Raw genomic sequence first — 15,566 nt, forward strand, 5'->3', positions numbered from 1 at the left:
TCTATGTGTCATACTTGATCATTTCGCGATATTGCCATATTTTTGCTGAAAGGATTTAGTAGAGAACATCGACGATAAAGTTTGCAACTTTTGGTTGCTGATAAAAAAGCCTTAACTGTACCGGAAGTAGCGTGACGTCACAGGTTGTGGAGCGCCTCACATCTGCACATTGTTTACAATCATGGCCACCAGCAGCGAGAGCGATTCGGACTGAGAAAGCGACGATTATTCCATTAATTTGAGCGAGGATGAAAGATTCGTGGATGAGGAAAGTGAGAGTGAAGGACTAGAGGGCAGTGGAAGCGATTCAGATAGGGAAGATGCTGTGAGAGGCGGGTGGGACCTGATATTCAGCTGGGAATGACTAAAACAGTAAATAAACACAAGACATATATATACTCTATTAGCCACAACACAACCAGGTTTATATTTAATATGCCGCAAATTAATCCGCAAAACAAACACCTCCCCCCTCCCGTCCATATAACCCACCAATACAACTCAAACACCCGCACAACACACTCAATCCCACAGCCCAAAGTACCATTCACCTCCGTAAAGTTCATACAGCACATATATTTCCCCAAAGTTACGTATGTGACATGCACATAGCGGCACGCACGTACGGGGAAGCGATCAAATGTTTGGAAGCCAAAGCTGCGTACTCACGGTAGCGCGTCTGCTATCCAACTCAAAGTCCTCCTGGTTGTGTTGCTGCAGCCAGCCGCTAATACACCGATCCCACCTACAGCTTTCTTCTTTGCTGTCTTCATTGTTCATTAAACAAATTGCAAAAGATTCACAAACACAGATGTCCAGAATACTGTGGAATTTTGCGATGAAAACAGACGACTTAATAGCTGGCCACAATAGTGTCCCAATATGTCCGCACAATCCGTGATGTCACGCGCAAACGTCATCATACCGAGACGTTTTCAGCAGAATATTTCGCAGGAAATTCAAAATTGCACTTTACTAATCTAACCCGGCCGTATTGGCATGTGTTGCAATGTTAAGATTTCATCATTGATATATAAACTATCAGACTGTGTGGTCGGTAGTAGTGGGTTTCAGTAGGCCTTTAAGCACTTTAAAGGCCTACTGAAATGATTTATTTTAATTTAAACGGGAATAGCAGATCCATTCTATGTGTCATACCTGATCATTTCGCGATATTGCCAAATTTTGGCTGAAAGGATTTAGTAGAGAAAATCGACGATAAAGTTCGCAACTTTTGCTCGCTGATAAATAAAAGCCTTGCCTGTACCGGAAGTAGCGTGACGTCACAGGAGCTAGTATTCCTCACAATTCCCCATTGTTTACAATGGAGCGAGAGAGATTCGGACCGAGAAAGTGACGATTACCCCATTAATTTGAGCGAGGATGAAAGATTCGTAGATGAGGAACGTTACAGTGAAGGACTTGAGAGGCAGTGATGGACGTATCTTTTTTCGCTCTGACCGTAACTTAGGTACAAGCTGGCTCATTGGATTCCACACTCTCCTTTTTCTATTGTGGATCACGGATTTGTATTTTAAACCACCTCGGATACTATATCCTCTTGAAAATGAGAGTCGAGCACGCGAAATGGACATTTAAAAGGACTTTTATCTCCAAGACAATACATCGGTGACACACTTAGCTACTGAGCTAACGTGATAGCATCGTTCTCAAATGAAGATATAAACAAAATAAATAAACCCCTGACTGGAAGGATAGACAGAAGACCAACAATGCTAGTAAACCATGTACATGTAACTACACGGTTAAAAATTCTCAGCCTGGTAAGGCTTAGGTATGCTGTTGCTAACGACGCTAAGGCTAATTTAGCAACTTAGCAACCGGACCTCACAGAACTATGTACTCTCTCCTTTTTCTATTGTGGATCACGGATTTGTATTTTAAACCACCTCGGATACTATATCCTCTTGAAAATGAGAGTCGAGCACATGAAGTGGACATTTAAAGTGACTTTTATCTCCAAGACAATACATCGGTGACACACTTAGCTACTGAGCTAGCGTGATAGCATCGTTCTCAAATTAAGATATAAACAAAATAAATAAACCCCTGACTGGAAGGATAGACAGAAGACCAACAATGCTATTAAACCATGTACATGTAACTACACGGTTAAAAATTCTCAGCCTGGTAAGGCTTAAAAATGCTGTTGCTAACGACGCTAAGGCTAATTTAGCAACTTAGCAACCAGACCTCACAGAACTATGATAAAACATTAGCGCTCCACCTACGCCAGCCAGCCCTCATCTTCCCATCAACAGCCGTGCTCACCTGCGTTCCAGCGATCAACGGCGCGACAAAGGACTTCATCCGTGGGTTTGGCCGCAAGCATCGGCTAGGCGTAGTAAGTAGTCCTTGTTGTGTTGCTGTAAGTATTGTACTTAGCCGCTAATACACCGATCGATCCCACTTACAACGTTCTTCTTTGCAGCCTCCATTGTTCATTAAACAAATTGCAAAAGATTCACCAACAAAGATGTCCAGAATACTGTGGAATTTTGTCGAAGAAAACAAGAGGCTTTTTTATCGGGTCCGATGGGGTCCAACCACTTCCGTTGCTTTTGTGACGTCACGCGCATAAATCATATCCAAAGGAGTTTTTCAACCGGAAGTGTGGCGGGAATTTTAAAATCGCACTTTATAAGTTAACCCGGCCGTATTGGCATGTGTTGCAATGTTAAGATTTCATCATTGATATATAAACTATCAGACTGCGTGGTTGGTAGTAGTGGGTTTCAGTAGGCCTTTAAGCACTTTTGTACGCGCTTTTGAGGCTACAGTAAGTCCAGCACTCAAAGTTTGGATGCGTGTACACCACACTTAATATTAAAATAAATAAGTGAGAAAGGATGCAATTATAAGTGGAGCATTTTGGCACTTTTCCTGACCACAGATCTTGACCAAAACCCCAGATTTGTTTGCTGACATCACTGGCTTCAGTACCATCGGGATTGGAATAAAACAACTCTTCAAAAAAGACAAATCACGAGCAAGACAAGCTAACCATAGCAAAACACTGAGTTCCAAAGCCTTCTGACCGCAACTACATGGGCAGAAAAAAGGCTTCTGTTGCAACGGATGCAGAGGATGAGGATGAGAAAGAGTCGAGAATCAGGTAGTAACCAATAATCAGTGTATGGAAAATAACTTTAAAAAAGTAATTAATTACGGTTACTCAATACTTTGCCAAAAAAGTAATTAAATTACTAACATAATTACTCTTTAATAGATGTACTTAGTTATTAGAAGAAGTAATTATTGTGTCAATCAAAAAAAAAAACCTTCGAATTTCTGGCATAATGCAGTTGAGATGTTTCATGAGACCGGAGTGTATGTGTCTTTAAAAGGCGATGCCTGTCGCTACATGATGTGTGGCGTCAGTGCCCAGACAGAGCGGCATTAGCTCAGTTGTGTATGTTAGCTAAGACTCGCAGTTTGCTGGCAGTGACGGCAGCTCTGTTGGATCTTTTCGGTGAATTGTGTTACCTCTGGTTAAGGAAGAGATTGAATGCTATAGTCTCCTTGTCCACAAACGGGGTATTGTTGGATTGCAAACTTGTCGCTTCCATTATTAACTTGTTGTTCATTATTCCGTTGAAGTAGAAGTGTGTGTATGTGTGTGTGTACTTACAAGTTGTGTGTTTTTTGCTGTGTGATGTTGCTTCCTTTCATTTGTTATCAAGTTGATTTTTGTGTGGTGCTGGTTGTTGCTTTCATTTGTCAAAAGTTACTTCCTGCATTGAACTTGCTGTAGTTCTGACGCTGCCATGATGACATACAACTACACCAAACGTCTTGCTAATCATAGTAACATATATGAAAGTAAAAAACTAAGATTGCTTGTTACGGCGATATTATATAACGCTGTTTTTTGAAACACTGATTATGACTCATTTAGCAGCTAAACCAGGACACAGGTCTTGTGCTGAAAGATATAAACACTCCATCAGTCGGCAGTATTGCTACATGATGCTTAGTGTTTCACTAAAGCTGGATCTGTTTAGCACACAGCTTCTAAAACTTGTAGTTCATCCTCTGTATGTTAAAGCTCACAAATACAAAGTTCTGGATCATAATTTGTCCCAAAGTAGTCTATGTTCTTTCTCAGAAAGTCTGCCATGATTAGTAGTTGTTGAAGATATAGCAAAGGTTGTGATGCGCTTTGTGAAATCATTGCAGCGTCGCCCTGATGCTTAGAATGACCAAAATAAATAAATATTACATGTTATTGTAAATGTGCTTGTTACTACATTACATATATACATACAGCATGTATATGAAACGTTGTAGGCTTGTGGATGTTTTTTTTAGAGTGCTTTGTAGAATTGATTGAATCCCTACTACTACCTGCATCATTAGCCACCTCTTGCTAGTGTTATTTACGACTTAGAATGCATTAAAAAAAAAAAAAGGAAGACTTGTTCTAGTCTCATTATGATAGACAAAAAAAAGTGCAGCCCCCCTATAAGCCCAAACGGTAGACACGGGCCCTTGGTACGAACTGAACTAATGCTGCATGAGTGGCATTCCGCTGAGTCAACCACAAACTGCAATTAAATATTCTTTCAGCCAAATGTCTATTTATGGATCTGAATAATTTTCAAAGAACCAACCTGTGATGCATCTGTAGGCCCATTCTTGGTTGGACAAGGACCTTCAGTCTGACTGGAGCTACAGCAGTTAGATAAGGAGGCTGATCCGTTCACCAGGCTCTGTAAGGAGTAGTTCTCCTGGGCCAACCTCTCCACCAGGGACCTGGCCTCCTGGAAACGACAGCTAAGAAACTCTCTGTCCTCCCTTGTCTTTCGCTGCCAACTCTCCATCTCTTCACAGCGCTGACGCAGGGCGAGGTTGCTCCGCCGCAAGGCCTCTGGGGAAAGAGAAAGGGCACTCGTTGTCAAACAGATGCACCACTCGTCTTAATAACAATAATAATAATAATAATGATGGAGCTGAGATGATTTAGCTTGCCTGTGGATTGTTTTCATAATCTTACAGAATTACCACAAAGGATACATTTCCATGAACTAGGGCTGGGCGATATGGCCTTTTATTAATAACTCAATATTTTTAGGCCATGTCACGATACATGATATATATCTCGATATTTTGCCTTAGCCTTGAATGAACTTGATGCATATAATCACACCACTATGATGATTCTATATGTCTACATTAAGACATTCTTGTTCATACTGCATTAATATAAGCTAATTTTAAACTTTCATGCAGAGAGGGAAATCACCACTAAGTCAATTTACCAAAACTGTATTTATTAATGAGTTATTAAGCAGTGGCACAAACATTCATGTCATTTCAAAACAGAAAGTGCAAGATTGTCAGAGACATTTTAAAACAAGCTATTAGTGCACTTTGGTGCATGATGTCACTAAGATGACATATCAAAACAACACTAAATTAAAGTGCACTTTTTGTACAGAACGCCACTGCAATATTTTAAAACTGATAAAGTGCACTTTTGTGCATGATGTCACACAAGATATTTCAAAAAGTGTAAAATAAAAGTTTGCTGCCTAATAGGAAATCAAATTGTGTATGTCCTTCGCTATGTGGTAGGTTACTGCGGAGGTTATCTCCTGTTTTTGACTATTTTTTTCATACAGTGTTGATCTGGAAATGGAAGGCGCCAGTCTCAATTGGGTCAGTGCTGGTTGCTTCGGCATTTAGTTGGTGTGGCACCGGCCGAGATGTTGACATGCAGAGTTTCAAGCACTCCTTATTCTCTAGCGGGTGACTTTTCAAATGATGCTACAAATTAGCAGTGCTGCTACTTTTTGTAGCAACGCTTTTGTCGCATACTTTCCATATTACTTGTTGTCTGTTTAACATCTTCCCGCTTGAAGCCAAACCACCGCCAGACGATGAACCCTGTGCTGTTTTTCTTGGGAATTATTAATTCTTCTTCCTCCATTTGTTACCAGGTTAGCACCTTCTCTCTCTCTCGTATTACCACTCTCACCGCTCCGCTAGCACCACCTACCACAGCTATTACCCATGCCGCTACCTCTCTACTCCGCGAGAGTGTATGACGTTGCACGCGCGACAGTATGTGACATATTTAACAAGGTGCGCTTGTTTTATCTCTCTGTGAGAAGAAGAGACAATAAAGAGTGAGAAAAGACTGTATAGTGTAATACCCGTAGCTAAAAGCAACTGCGTGAGAACGTATACTCGAATACTCACGATATAGTCATTTTCTACATCGCACAGAGACAAACCCGCGATATATTGAGTATATTTGATGTATCACCCAGCCCTACCATGAACACGGGGCTGCTGCAGTGTTTGAAAAAATATTCATGGCTGGTACGCCTCACAAACTGGCACCTTTATGATGTAAGTCAACACCTCAGGTTTACTGAAAGTTAACTGGACATCATAACCTCAATCAGTCCAACATTGCACCCATGGCATTCGTTATGTTGGCCACGCTTACTGATTATTTTAAAAAAAAGCATCTTGTTGGCCGTTCATTGTAAAGCATGTACCGTAATTTCCGGACTATAAGCCGCACCTGACTATAAGCCGCACCAGCTGAATTTAGGGGAAAATACAGATTGCTCCATATATAAGCCGCACCCGACTATAAGCCGCAGGGTTTTGATGTGTAATTACCGTAGCATATAGGGGTTCCTGCTACCACGGAGGGGATTGTCGGGACATAGATGACTGTTTGGGAACGCAAAGCGTCCCATTTATTAACAATAAATCTTTCAATCATTCAATCAAACTTTCACATCTTTGACATGGCGAACAGCATTCGTGTAGAGTACAAATAATACAACGGTGCAAAGTAATAGGAAGTGCTCGCCTGTACGTTATCAAAATAACCAGCCTACCGGTATATGAAAAGTCAGTCTTTAATCATTGTGTCATCGTCTTCCTCCTGCGTACTTAAAACACCGAAATCCTCTTCGTCGGTGTCGGAGAAGAACAGGCCGCAAATAAGCCGCACCGTTGTATAAGCCGCAGGGACCAGAACGAGGGGAAAAAGTAGCGGCTTATAGTCCGGAAATTACGGTAATAGAGTTATCCCATCAAAATGTATTTCGATACTTTTCAAAATAAATCCCAAAAATGTCATTATTGGCTTTATTTTAACATACAATCTTATGATACATTAAACAAATATTTTTTATTGCAAAAAAATAATGTTGCCATCAAATAAGATGGTAAGATAAATGGGATAAAATTGCTTTGACAGGATTAAATAAGATCTGCTTCTTACTACTCCTTTTCTGACGTGCTGTAATGAAACAACTGGAAACATGTGATGCATTACGTTGTATTTGTATTGTATGCATGTTCGAAATAAACTGAAACTAACAAAATAGTGAACATAGTAGACAACTTGTCTTTTAGTGGTAAGTAAGCAAACAAAAGCTCCTAATTAGTCTGCTGACATATGCAGTAACATATAGTGTCATTTCTCATTCTTTTATTTTGTCAAAATTATCATGTAACATTAAAGGCCTACTGAAACCCACTACTACCGACCACGCAGTCTGATAGTTTATATATCAATGATGAAATCTTAACATTATAACACATGCCAATACGGCCGGGTTAACTTATAAAGTGACATTTTAAATTTTCCGCTAAACTTCCGGTTCGAAACGCCTCTGAGGATGACGTATGCGCGTGACGTAGCCCGGGGAACACGGGTATGCCTTCCACATTGAAGCCAATACGAAAAAGCTCTGTTTTCATTTCATAATTCCACAGTATTCTGGACATCTGTGTTCGTGAATCTGTTGCAATCATGTTCATTGCATTATGGAGAAAGAAGCTGAGCAAGCAAAGAAGAAAGTTGTCGGTGCGAAATGGACGTATTTTTCGAACGTAGTCAGCAACAACAGTACACAGCCGGCGCTTCTTTGTTTACATTCCCGAAAGATGCAGTCAAGATGGAAGAACTCGGATAACAGAGACTCTAACCAGGAGGACTTTTGACTTCGATACACAGACGCCTGTAGAGAACTGGGACAACACAGACTCTTACCAGGATTACTTTGATTTGGATGACAAAGACGCAGACGTGCTACTGTGAGTATGCAGCTTTGGCTTCTAAACATTTGATCGCTTGACCGTATGTGCGCAACTTTTTTTTGCGTATGTACGTAACTTTTTTAAAATATATAAGCTTTATGAACCTTGGGTTAGGTGAACGGTCTTTTGGGCTGAGTGATTGTGTGTGTTGATCAGGTGTTTGAATTGTATTGGCGTGTTCTATGGAGCTAGGAGCTAGCATAGGAGCTAGGAGTTAGCAAAACAAAGACGTAGGTGTTTTTATGCAGGATTAATTTGTGTCATATTAAATATAAGCCTGGTTGTGTTGTGGCTAATAGAGTAAATATATGTGTTGTGTTTATTTACTGTTTTAGTCATCCCCAGCTGAATACCAGGTACCGTGAGTATGCAGCCTTGGCTGCTAAACATTTGATAGCTTGACCGTACGTGCGCGTCACGTACGTAACTTTTTAAAAATATATGAGCTTTATGAACCTTGGGTTAGGTGAACGGTATTTTGGGCTGAGTGATTGTGTGTGTTGATCAGGTGTTTGAATTGTATTGGCGTGTTCTATGGAGCTAGGAGCTAGCATAGGAGCTAGGAGCTAGCATAACAAACACGCAGGTGTTTTTATGCAGGATTAATTTGTGGCATATTAAATATAAGCCTGGTTGTGTTGTGGCTAATAGAGTATATATATGTCTTGTGTTTATTTACTGTTGTAGTCATTCCCAGCTGAATATCAGGTACCGTGAGTATGCAGCCTTGGCTGCTAAACATTTGATAGCTTGACCGTATGTGCGCGTCACGTACGTAACTTTTTAAAAATATATAAGCTTTATGAACCTTGGGTTAGGTGAACGGTCTTTTGGGCTGAGTGATTGTGTGTGTTGATCAGGTGTTTGAATTGTATTGGCGTGTTCTATGGAGCTAGGAGCTAGCAGAGGAGCTAGGAGCTAGCATAACAAACACGTAGGTGTTTTTATGCAAGATTAATTTGTGGCATATTAAATATAAGCCTGGTTGTGTTGTGGCTAATAGAGTATATATATGTCTTGTGTTTATTTACTGTTGTAGTCATTCCCAGCTGAATATCAGGTCACCCCCGGCTCTCACAGCATCTTCCCTATCTGAATAGCTTCCACTCCCCACTAGTCCTTCACTTGCACTTTACTCATCCACAAATCTTTCATCCTCGCTCAAATTAATGGGGAAATTGTCGCTTTCTCGATCCGAATCTCTCTCACTTCATGCGGCCATCATTGTAAACAATAGGGAACTTTGCGTATATGTTCAACTGACTACGTCACGCTACTTCCGGTAGGGGCAAGCCTTTTTTTTATCAGATACCAAAAGTTGCAATCTTTATCGTCGTTGTTCTATACTAATTCCTTTCAGCAAAAATATGGCAATATCGCGAAATGATCAAGTATGACACATAGAATAGATCTGCTATCCCCGTTGAAATAAAAAAAATTCATTTCAGTAGGCCTTTAATCTACTTGTTCATTACTGTTAATATCTGCTTACTTTCTGTTTTAACAGGTTCTGGCTACACTACTGTTCAAATGTAGGGCTGGACGATTACGGCAAAAATAATAATTACGACTATTTTGATTGATATTGTAATCGCGATTAATTACACGATTATTAATTATTTTGAAAACAAGAGTATTTCTTGTACCACCAAAACTCAACTCCAAATGTAGTAAAAAAAACCTGATATGAATTAGTACCGAAAAAACACAACCAGTAAAATAGTAATAACAATACATTTAAATAACAATAGCAATATAAAATACATTACAATATAATTTTTAATGTTTTAATTGTTTTTAGTTCCGTTTTTTACTTTTAACACTTATTTTTACCACCATGGAGTGTTTGTTTGCTTTTTGTGTCAAATAAAATGTAATAAAATGTTTGTTAATTAAATGCAAAAATCCTCACATTGATTGCTGCAATACAAAATTTGACCAGTATTTTAGGTCAAAGCATAATCATTATCTCCGGGTTGGGGAGGAGATCTTGCCCCAAGTGGAGGAGTTCAAGTACCTCGGAGTCTTGTTCACGAGTGAGGGAAGAGTGGTTTGTGAGATCGACAGGCGGATCGGTGCGGCGTCTTCAGTAATGCGGGCGCTGTATCGGTCCGTTGTGGTGAAGAAGGAGCTGAGCCGCAAGGCAAAGCTCTCAATTTACCGGTCGATCTACGTTCCCATCCTCACCTATGGTCATGAGCTTTGGGTTATGACCGAAAGGACAAGATCACGGGTACAAGCGGCCAAAATGAGTTTCCTCCGCCGGGTGGCGGGTCTCTCCCTTAGAGATAGGGTGAGAAGCTCTGTCATCCGGGAGGAGCTCAAAGTAAAGCCACTGCTCCTCCACATCGAGAGGAGCCAGATGAGGTGGTTCGGGCATCTGGTCAGGATGCCACCCGAACGCCTCCCTAGGGAGGTGTTTAGGGCACGTACGACCGGTAGGAGGCCACGGGGAAGACCCAGGACACGTTGGGAAGACTATGTCTCCCGGCTGGCCTGGGAACGCCTTGGGATCCCCCGGGAAGAGCTAGACGAAGTGGCTGGGGAGAGGGAAGTCTGGGCTTCCCTGCTTAGGCTGCTGCCCCCGCGACCCGACCTCGGATAAGCGGAAGAAGATGGATGAATGGATGGCATAATCATTATGTAAATGTATCAATAAGTGCTTTAAGTTCACTTTGCTTGTGTAAGGTACTTTTTTGAAACCTTTTATTTGCTAGCACGGTCAGACCGGGTGTGGTGCACCACACTATTATTGTGAAGGAGGGAAGGCAAGTGTGCTGCTGTTCTCAGCTTGATGTGTGGAGGTGACTTAAGGCTGTTTTTAAAAAATGAGAGAGACCGCCTCTCAAGTTGCGACAGCCGTCGTGTTTGTAAGTTGATGGACTTAAATGTAATCATTTAAAACCCATCTTAAAACTCATTTGTATACTCAAGCCTTTAAAATAGACCCCTTTTTAGTTGATCTGCCGTCTCTCTTTTTCTACTTTGCCACCCTGTCCTACATGGAGAGATTATCAGGTCAAGAGGGGGGTCCCCACATCTGCGGTACCCTCCAAGGTTTCTCGTTGTCCCCATTGGGTTGAGTTTTTTTTCTTGCCCTAATGTTGGATCGGAGCCGAGGATGTTGTTGTGCAGCCCTTTGAGACATTTGTGATTAAGGGCTATAGAACTATATAATACATACATACATATAAATATAGGATTTAGTTACATTGTTCAATTCTGTGACTCCATCTGCTGTTACGTCACCGCGGAAATCATATGCTATATTTTTTTATTGAGTTTAGTGATTATTGATTAGGCATACTAGCGATGTGTTAAATAATAAGTAGCAACCATGGTGAGAATCCAAACTTCTAGTAGACGTGCTTTTTTTCCCTCACCCTACGTTCCACTGTTACAAGTTCAGGAATTTACATGCACGTTGCATTAATCGTTTTTTTCAATTATTGAAATTTCCCTGGTCGTGAGAAGCCATAATCGAAATCAAAATGGGATTAATTGTCCAGCCCTATTAAAATGTAATAATCACTTATTCTTCTGTTTTATGATACGTTACATAATTTTTGGGTGATACTACAAATTTGGATATGGATTCAATACCAAGTAGTTACAGAGTCATACATTGGTCATAATTAAAGTTCTCCTGTGTCCAGGGGTGTATTTCCTTGGTTTATTAACGATAAAAATTGTCAAAAGATTTTGTGATAATAAAAAATATCTATGTAATCATTCTAGTATTGACTATATACGGCTGTTGTACTTAGGTACTTATATGTTCATAACAGTAAAACAATACAATAGCATAAATATTTATACCTGTCATAACACATTCAATTAACTTTATTAATTAAATCAAAATTTCCCATAAAAAATGGTGCCACTAAGATGTAAAATTAAGACTCAGGGAATTTAGACATGTGATGTAATTAATTGATGAAGAATTCTGTCCTAAAACTTTAGACCAGTTGTGTAAAACGTAGGGCCCGTGAGCCAAATCAGGCTCGCCAACAGGTTTCATCCAGCCCGCGAGATCAGTTTGCAAAGTATAAAAATGAGCAGAAATGTTTGAATGAAAGAAACTGCTGTTCTAAATGTGTCTGCTGGATTTTGCAATAGCAATGCTTTTGATCCCCTGCCGCGAGAGCGCATGGCATCAGAGGGGGGCGGAGCTATGTGGCATATTAAAACAGGCGACACTTCTGTGTTTGGACACTGCCCACTTTCGCTGCTTATAAGTGATAGTATACAAAATGATAATCTGTACCTTTCGTGTTGTATTTATGACTGGGGACACATTTTCTGGCCGCACAAATATTTTGAAATAATATGTATACCCTTCTTACTTCACGTAGATAAATAAAATGAGTATATTACATTAATAACATCCTGTAATTTGATTTTGATATTAAAGTTTAATTCATCTTCTAATAGATAAAAAATTAACACCAATGGGAGCATTATAAAACTCTGCCAGACTCAATTCCACCTATGTGACTGATGTACATTATCCCATCTTTTATTCAGAAAGTATAAATACCGGCAAATAAAGATAGAATACTATTAACCGCAACATGTAGGTGTAAAAAAACCAACCACTATGATTGGTACATTTTCAGAATGTGATTGGTCTATTATTTAAAAAATCCAATCTGAAGTTGTCTTTATTTAAGTACCAATGATTGTCACACACACTAGGTGTGGTGAAATTTGTCCTCTGCATTTGACCCATCCCCTTCTTCACCCCCTGGAGGTGAGGGGAGCAGTGAGCAGCATCAGTGAGCAGCAGCAGTGGCCGCGCCCGGGAATCATTTTTGGTGATTTAACCCCCAATTCCAACCCTTGATGCGGAGTGCCAAGCAGGGAGGTAATGGGTCCCATTTTTATAGTCTTTGGTATGTCCCGGCCGGGGTTTGAACTCACAACCTACCGATCTCAGCTCGGACACTCTAACCACTAGGCCACTGAGTAGGTGGCCTAGTGATTCTAAGTTATTATGCCATGATTTTACCTGTCCGGTTCACTTGGGAATAGGTTTTGCTCCATGTGGCCCCCGAGCTAAAATTAGTTTGACACCACTGCTTTAGACCAAATACAGTCAAGGGTCAAACCATAAGCAGGACATCTGCCATAATTACCATTTATATATATACAGTATGTGTGTGTGTGTGTATAACATCATTAAGTCCAATACAGTACAAAGTACCTCTGAGCTGTTGATTGTCCCCGAGCAACCGGGTCACCACTTCATTGGCCGCCAGCTCAGGTGGGACCCTGAGGGCCCCCCCACTGTCCTCTCCTGACATGTCCCACTGCAGTGGACCATCAGGTTGGGGCTGCACCATCCCTGTAACACACACACACACACACACTTTTACAATATTATTATTTATTGAGTTCACATTTTTTTTATTTTTCAGTATCAAATGGTTCACGTCAGTCAAAAAAATGTTTACTCTTTAAATAAGGATTTGATTTTCTTTTTAGTTTCAGGCAAATTGATGCATTTAAGATATTTTCTGTTAGACTAAAACAACAATATTAACAAAGTTATTTGTTGTAAGTTGATCTATATTTGTCTTTTTTGTTTTCCATCCATCCATTCATTTTCTACAGCTTGTCCCTTTTGGGGTTGCGGGGGGTGCTGGAGCCTATCTCAGCTGCATTCGGGCGGAAGGCAGGGTACACCCTGGACAAGTCGCCACCTCATCGCAGGGTCAACACAGATAGACAACATCCACACTCACATTCACACACTAGGGCCAATTTAGTGTTGCCAATCAACCTATCCCCAGGTGCATGTATTTGGAGATGGAATGAAGCCGGAGTACCCGGAGGGAACCCACACAGTCACGGGGAGAACATGCAAACTCCACACATAAAGATCCGAAGCCCGGGATTGAAACCAGGACTACTCAGGACCTTCGTATTGTGAGGCACATGCACTAACCCCTGTGCCACCGTAATATGGATACAATGGCATGCAGGTATGTACACTTTCATAGACAATTTTTTTTGTGATGTGTAATGTCTATTGTTCAAATGTACGGCAGTGACAATGAATTTCCCCAAGGGGACCAATAAATCTAAATCTAAATCTAAAAAAAATAAAAATTATACTATGTATAGCCGCAGCAGAGAGTTGGGTGGCGCTAAATGTTTTTTTCTACCTGGAGAGGCCGTGATGCAGAGAAAATAAATGAGAAGCACTGATATACAGTACTGTTATAAAAAAACACCGTAGATTTTACAGAGAAATTCTGGCGACCAAGCAGCCTTTTTTTTTTTACTGTAACACAACACATTTACCGTAATATGTTGTAAAACAACACTGTATATTTTACAGTACAAATCTGGTGACTGAGTTAACAGTTTTTTTTACTGCAAAGTTTACAGATTACATTCAAAAATATATAATCATTACTTGCTGTTATAAGCGGCCCTCTGCCATAACCGCAATGAATTTGAGTTTGACACCTTTGCATTACGTCATCCAAAAAGGATGGGGCAACACGCCAGCCTGGGAAATAATGCCTGTTCACATTACTACATTATTACTATATTCATGCGTGTTAATAGCGTGAAATGTATTAAAAATATTGCCAATCTCATTACATAACGGTGGGTGGTGTTTACTACTGCTCGGCGTTTGTCATGTTCCTCCACGATACTGAAACAATGTATAAACTATAATCAAACCCAAATTAAATGTTATTTACCTTTCAAAAACAAATACAAAGTCCCTTGTTACCTTGTTTTATTTCCCAGTGTTGTTATCCGGAAAAGAGGCAACCGCTCGCTCACAAGCTGAGTGCAGCCAAGCTAGCGAGCTAGCAGGCTAACACACAGCTAGCAACTTAGCTTGGGCAGCTAGCTAGAAATAAACCGTTTGACCTCTAAGAAGAACTTGTTGCCAATCATAGTAGTTGACCGCAACGACCTTGAACACACCAACAATTGAACTGCGCCTATATTTCCAGGCTCTCCTAAAACGTTATGCGTAGGTTGAGGTTAACTGTCAAGCTCATGACGAGAGTGTTGTTAGCAATTGACGGTAGCACCTTAACCCCGTGTTTAGATTGTCAGGCAAAACTTAGTCGGACTCAAAAGCTTGTCTCATCTCCGTCAAACATTTCCTCAACGTTAAAGGGTGATTTGCAGTGTTCTAGACAAACATTCTCTCAACGTTAAAGGATGATTTCCTGTGTCAGTGTTTTAGTCAACAAAATGTTATTTTCATGTTGTTTTGAGCTTCCCTATTGTTACATGGTTCATTTTGCACACTCTATATTAATGATGTTAGAATAATAACCCAGAATTACCGTTTTCAAACACGTTCATAATGTTGTTCAAACAATATATTACAATTGTTTTGAATCTTACTGCTTCCCATCGACTTTGATGCAGATCGACAGACAAAACTCAGGGCGAAATTAAATGACCCTTTAGGAAATCCCCTTCCTTCTTCCGCATTA

The 15,566-nt window shown here is 40.4% G+C and overlaps 1 protein-coding gene across 4 annotated transcripts in view; it reads right to left on the minus strand.

The window, feature by feature from the left end:
- ikbkg (inhibitor of nuclear factor kappa B kinase regulatory subunit gamma) overlaps window positions 1–15,560 on the minus strand; it is a 41,026-nt gene extending 25,466 nt beyond the window's left edge. The window contains exons 1-3 of one of the 4 annotated variants that reach the window (XM_062054212.1): window positions 15,414–15,560; window positions 13,298–13,438; window positions 4,635–4,891 (exon numbers count right to left, since the gene is read on the minus strand). In XM_062054212.1, the coding sequence (XP_061910196.1) occupies window positions 4,635–4,891; window positions 13,298–13,438; window positions 15,414–15,432 (417 nt within the window). In that variant the 5' untranslated portion in view covers window positions 15,433–15,560. Of the gene's footprint in view, window positions 1–4,634; window positions 4,892–13,297; window positions 13,463–14,842; window positions 15,149–15,413 lie in introns of those variants that run through there. The other 3 variants (XM_062054213.1, XM_062054214.1, XM_062054215.1) reach the window with 3 other exon arrangements.
- Window positions 15,561–15,566: the final 6 nt, after the last annotated feature.

Source organism: Entelurus aequoreus, linkage group LG07 (genome assembly GCF_033978785.1).
Source record: "Entelurus aequoreus isolate RoL-2023_Sb linkage group LG07, RoL_Eaeq_v1.1, whole genome shotgun sequence".
NCBI classification, from domain to species: domain Eukaryota; kingdom Metazoa; phylum Chordata; class Actinopteri; order Syngnathiformes; family Syngnathidae; genus Entelurus; species Entelurus aequoreus.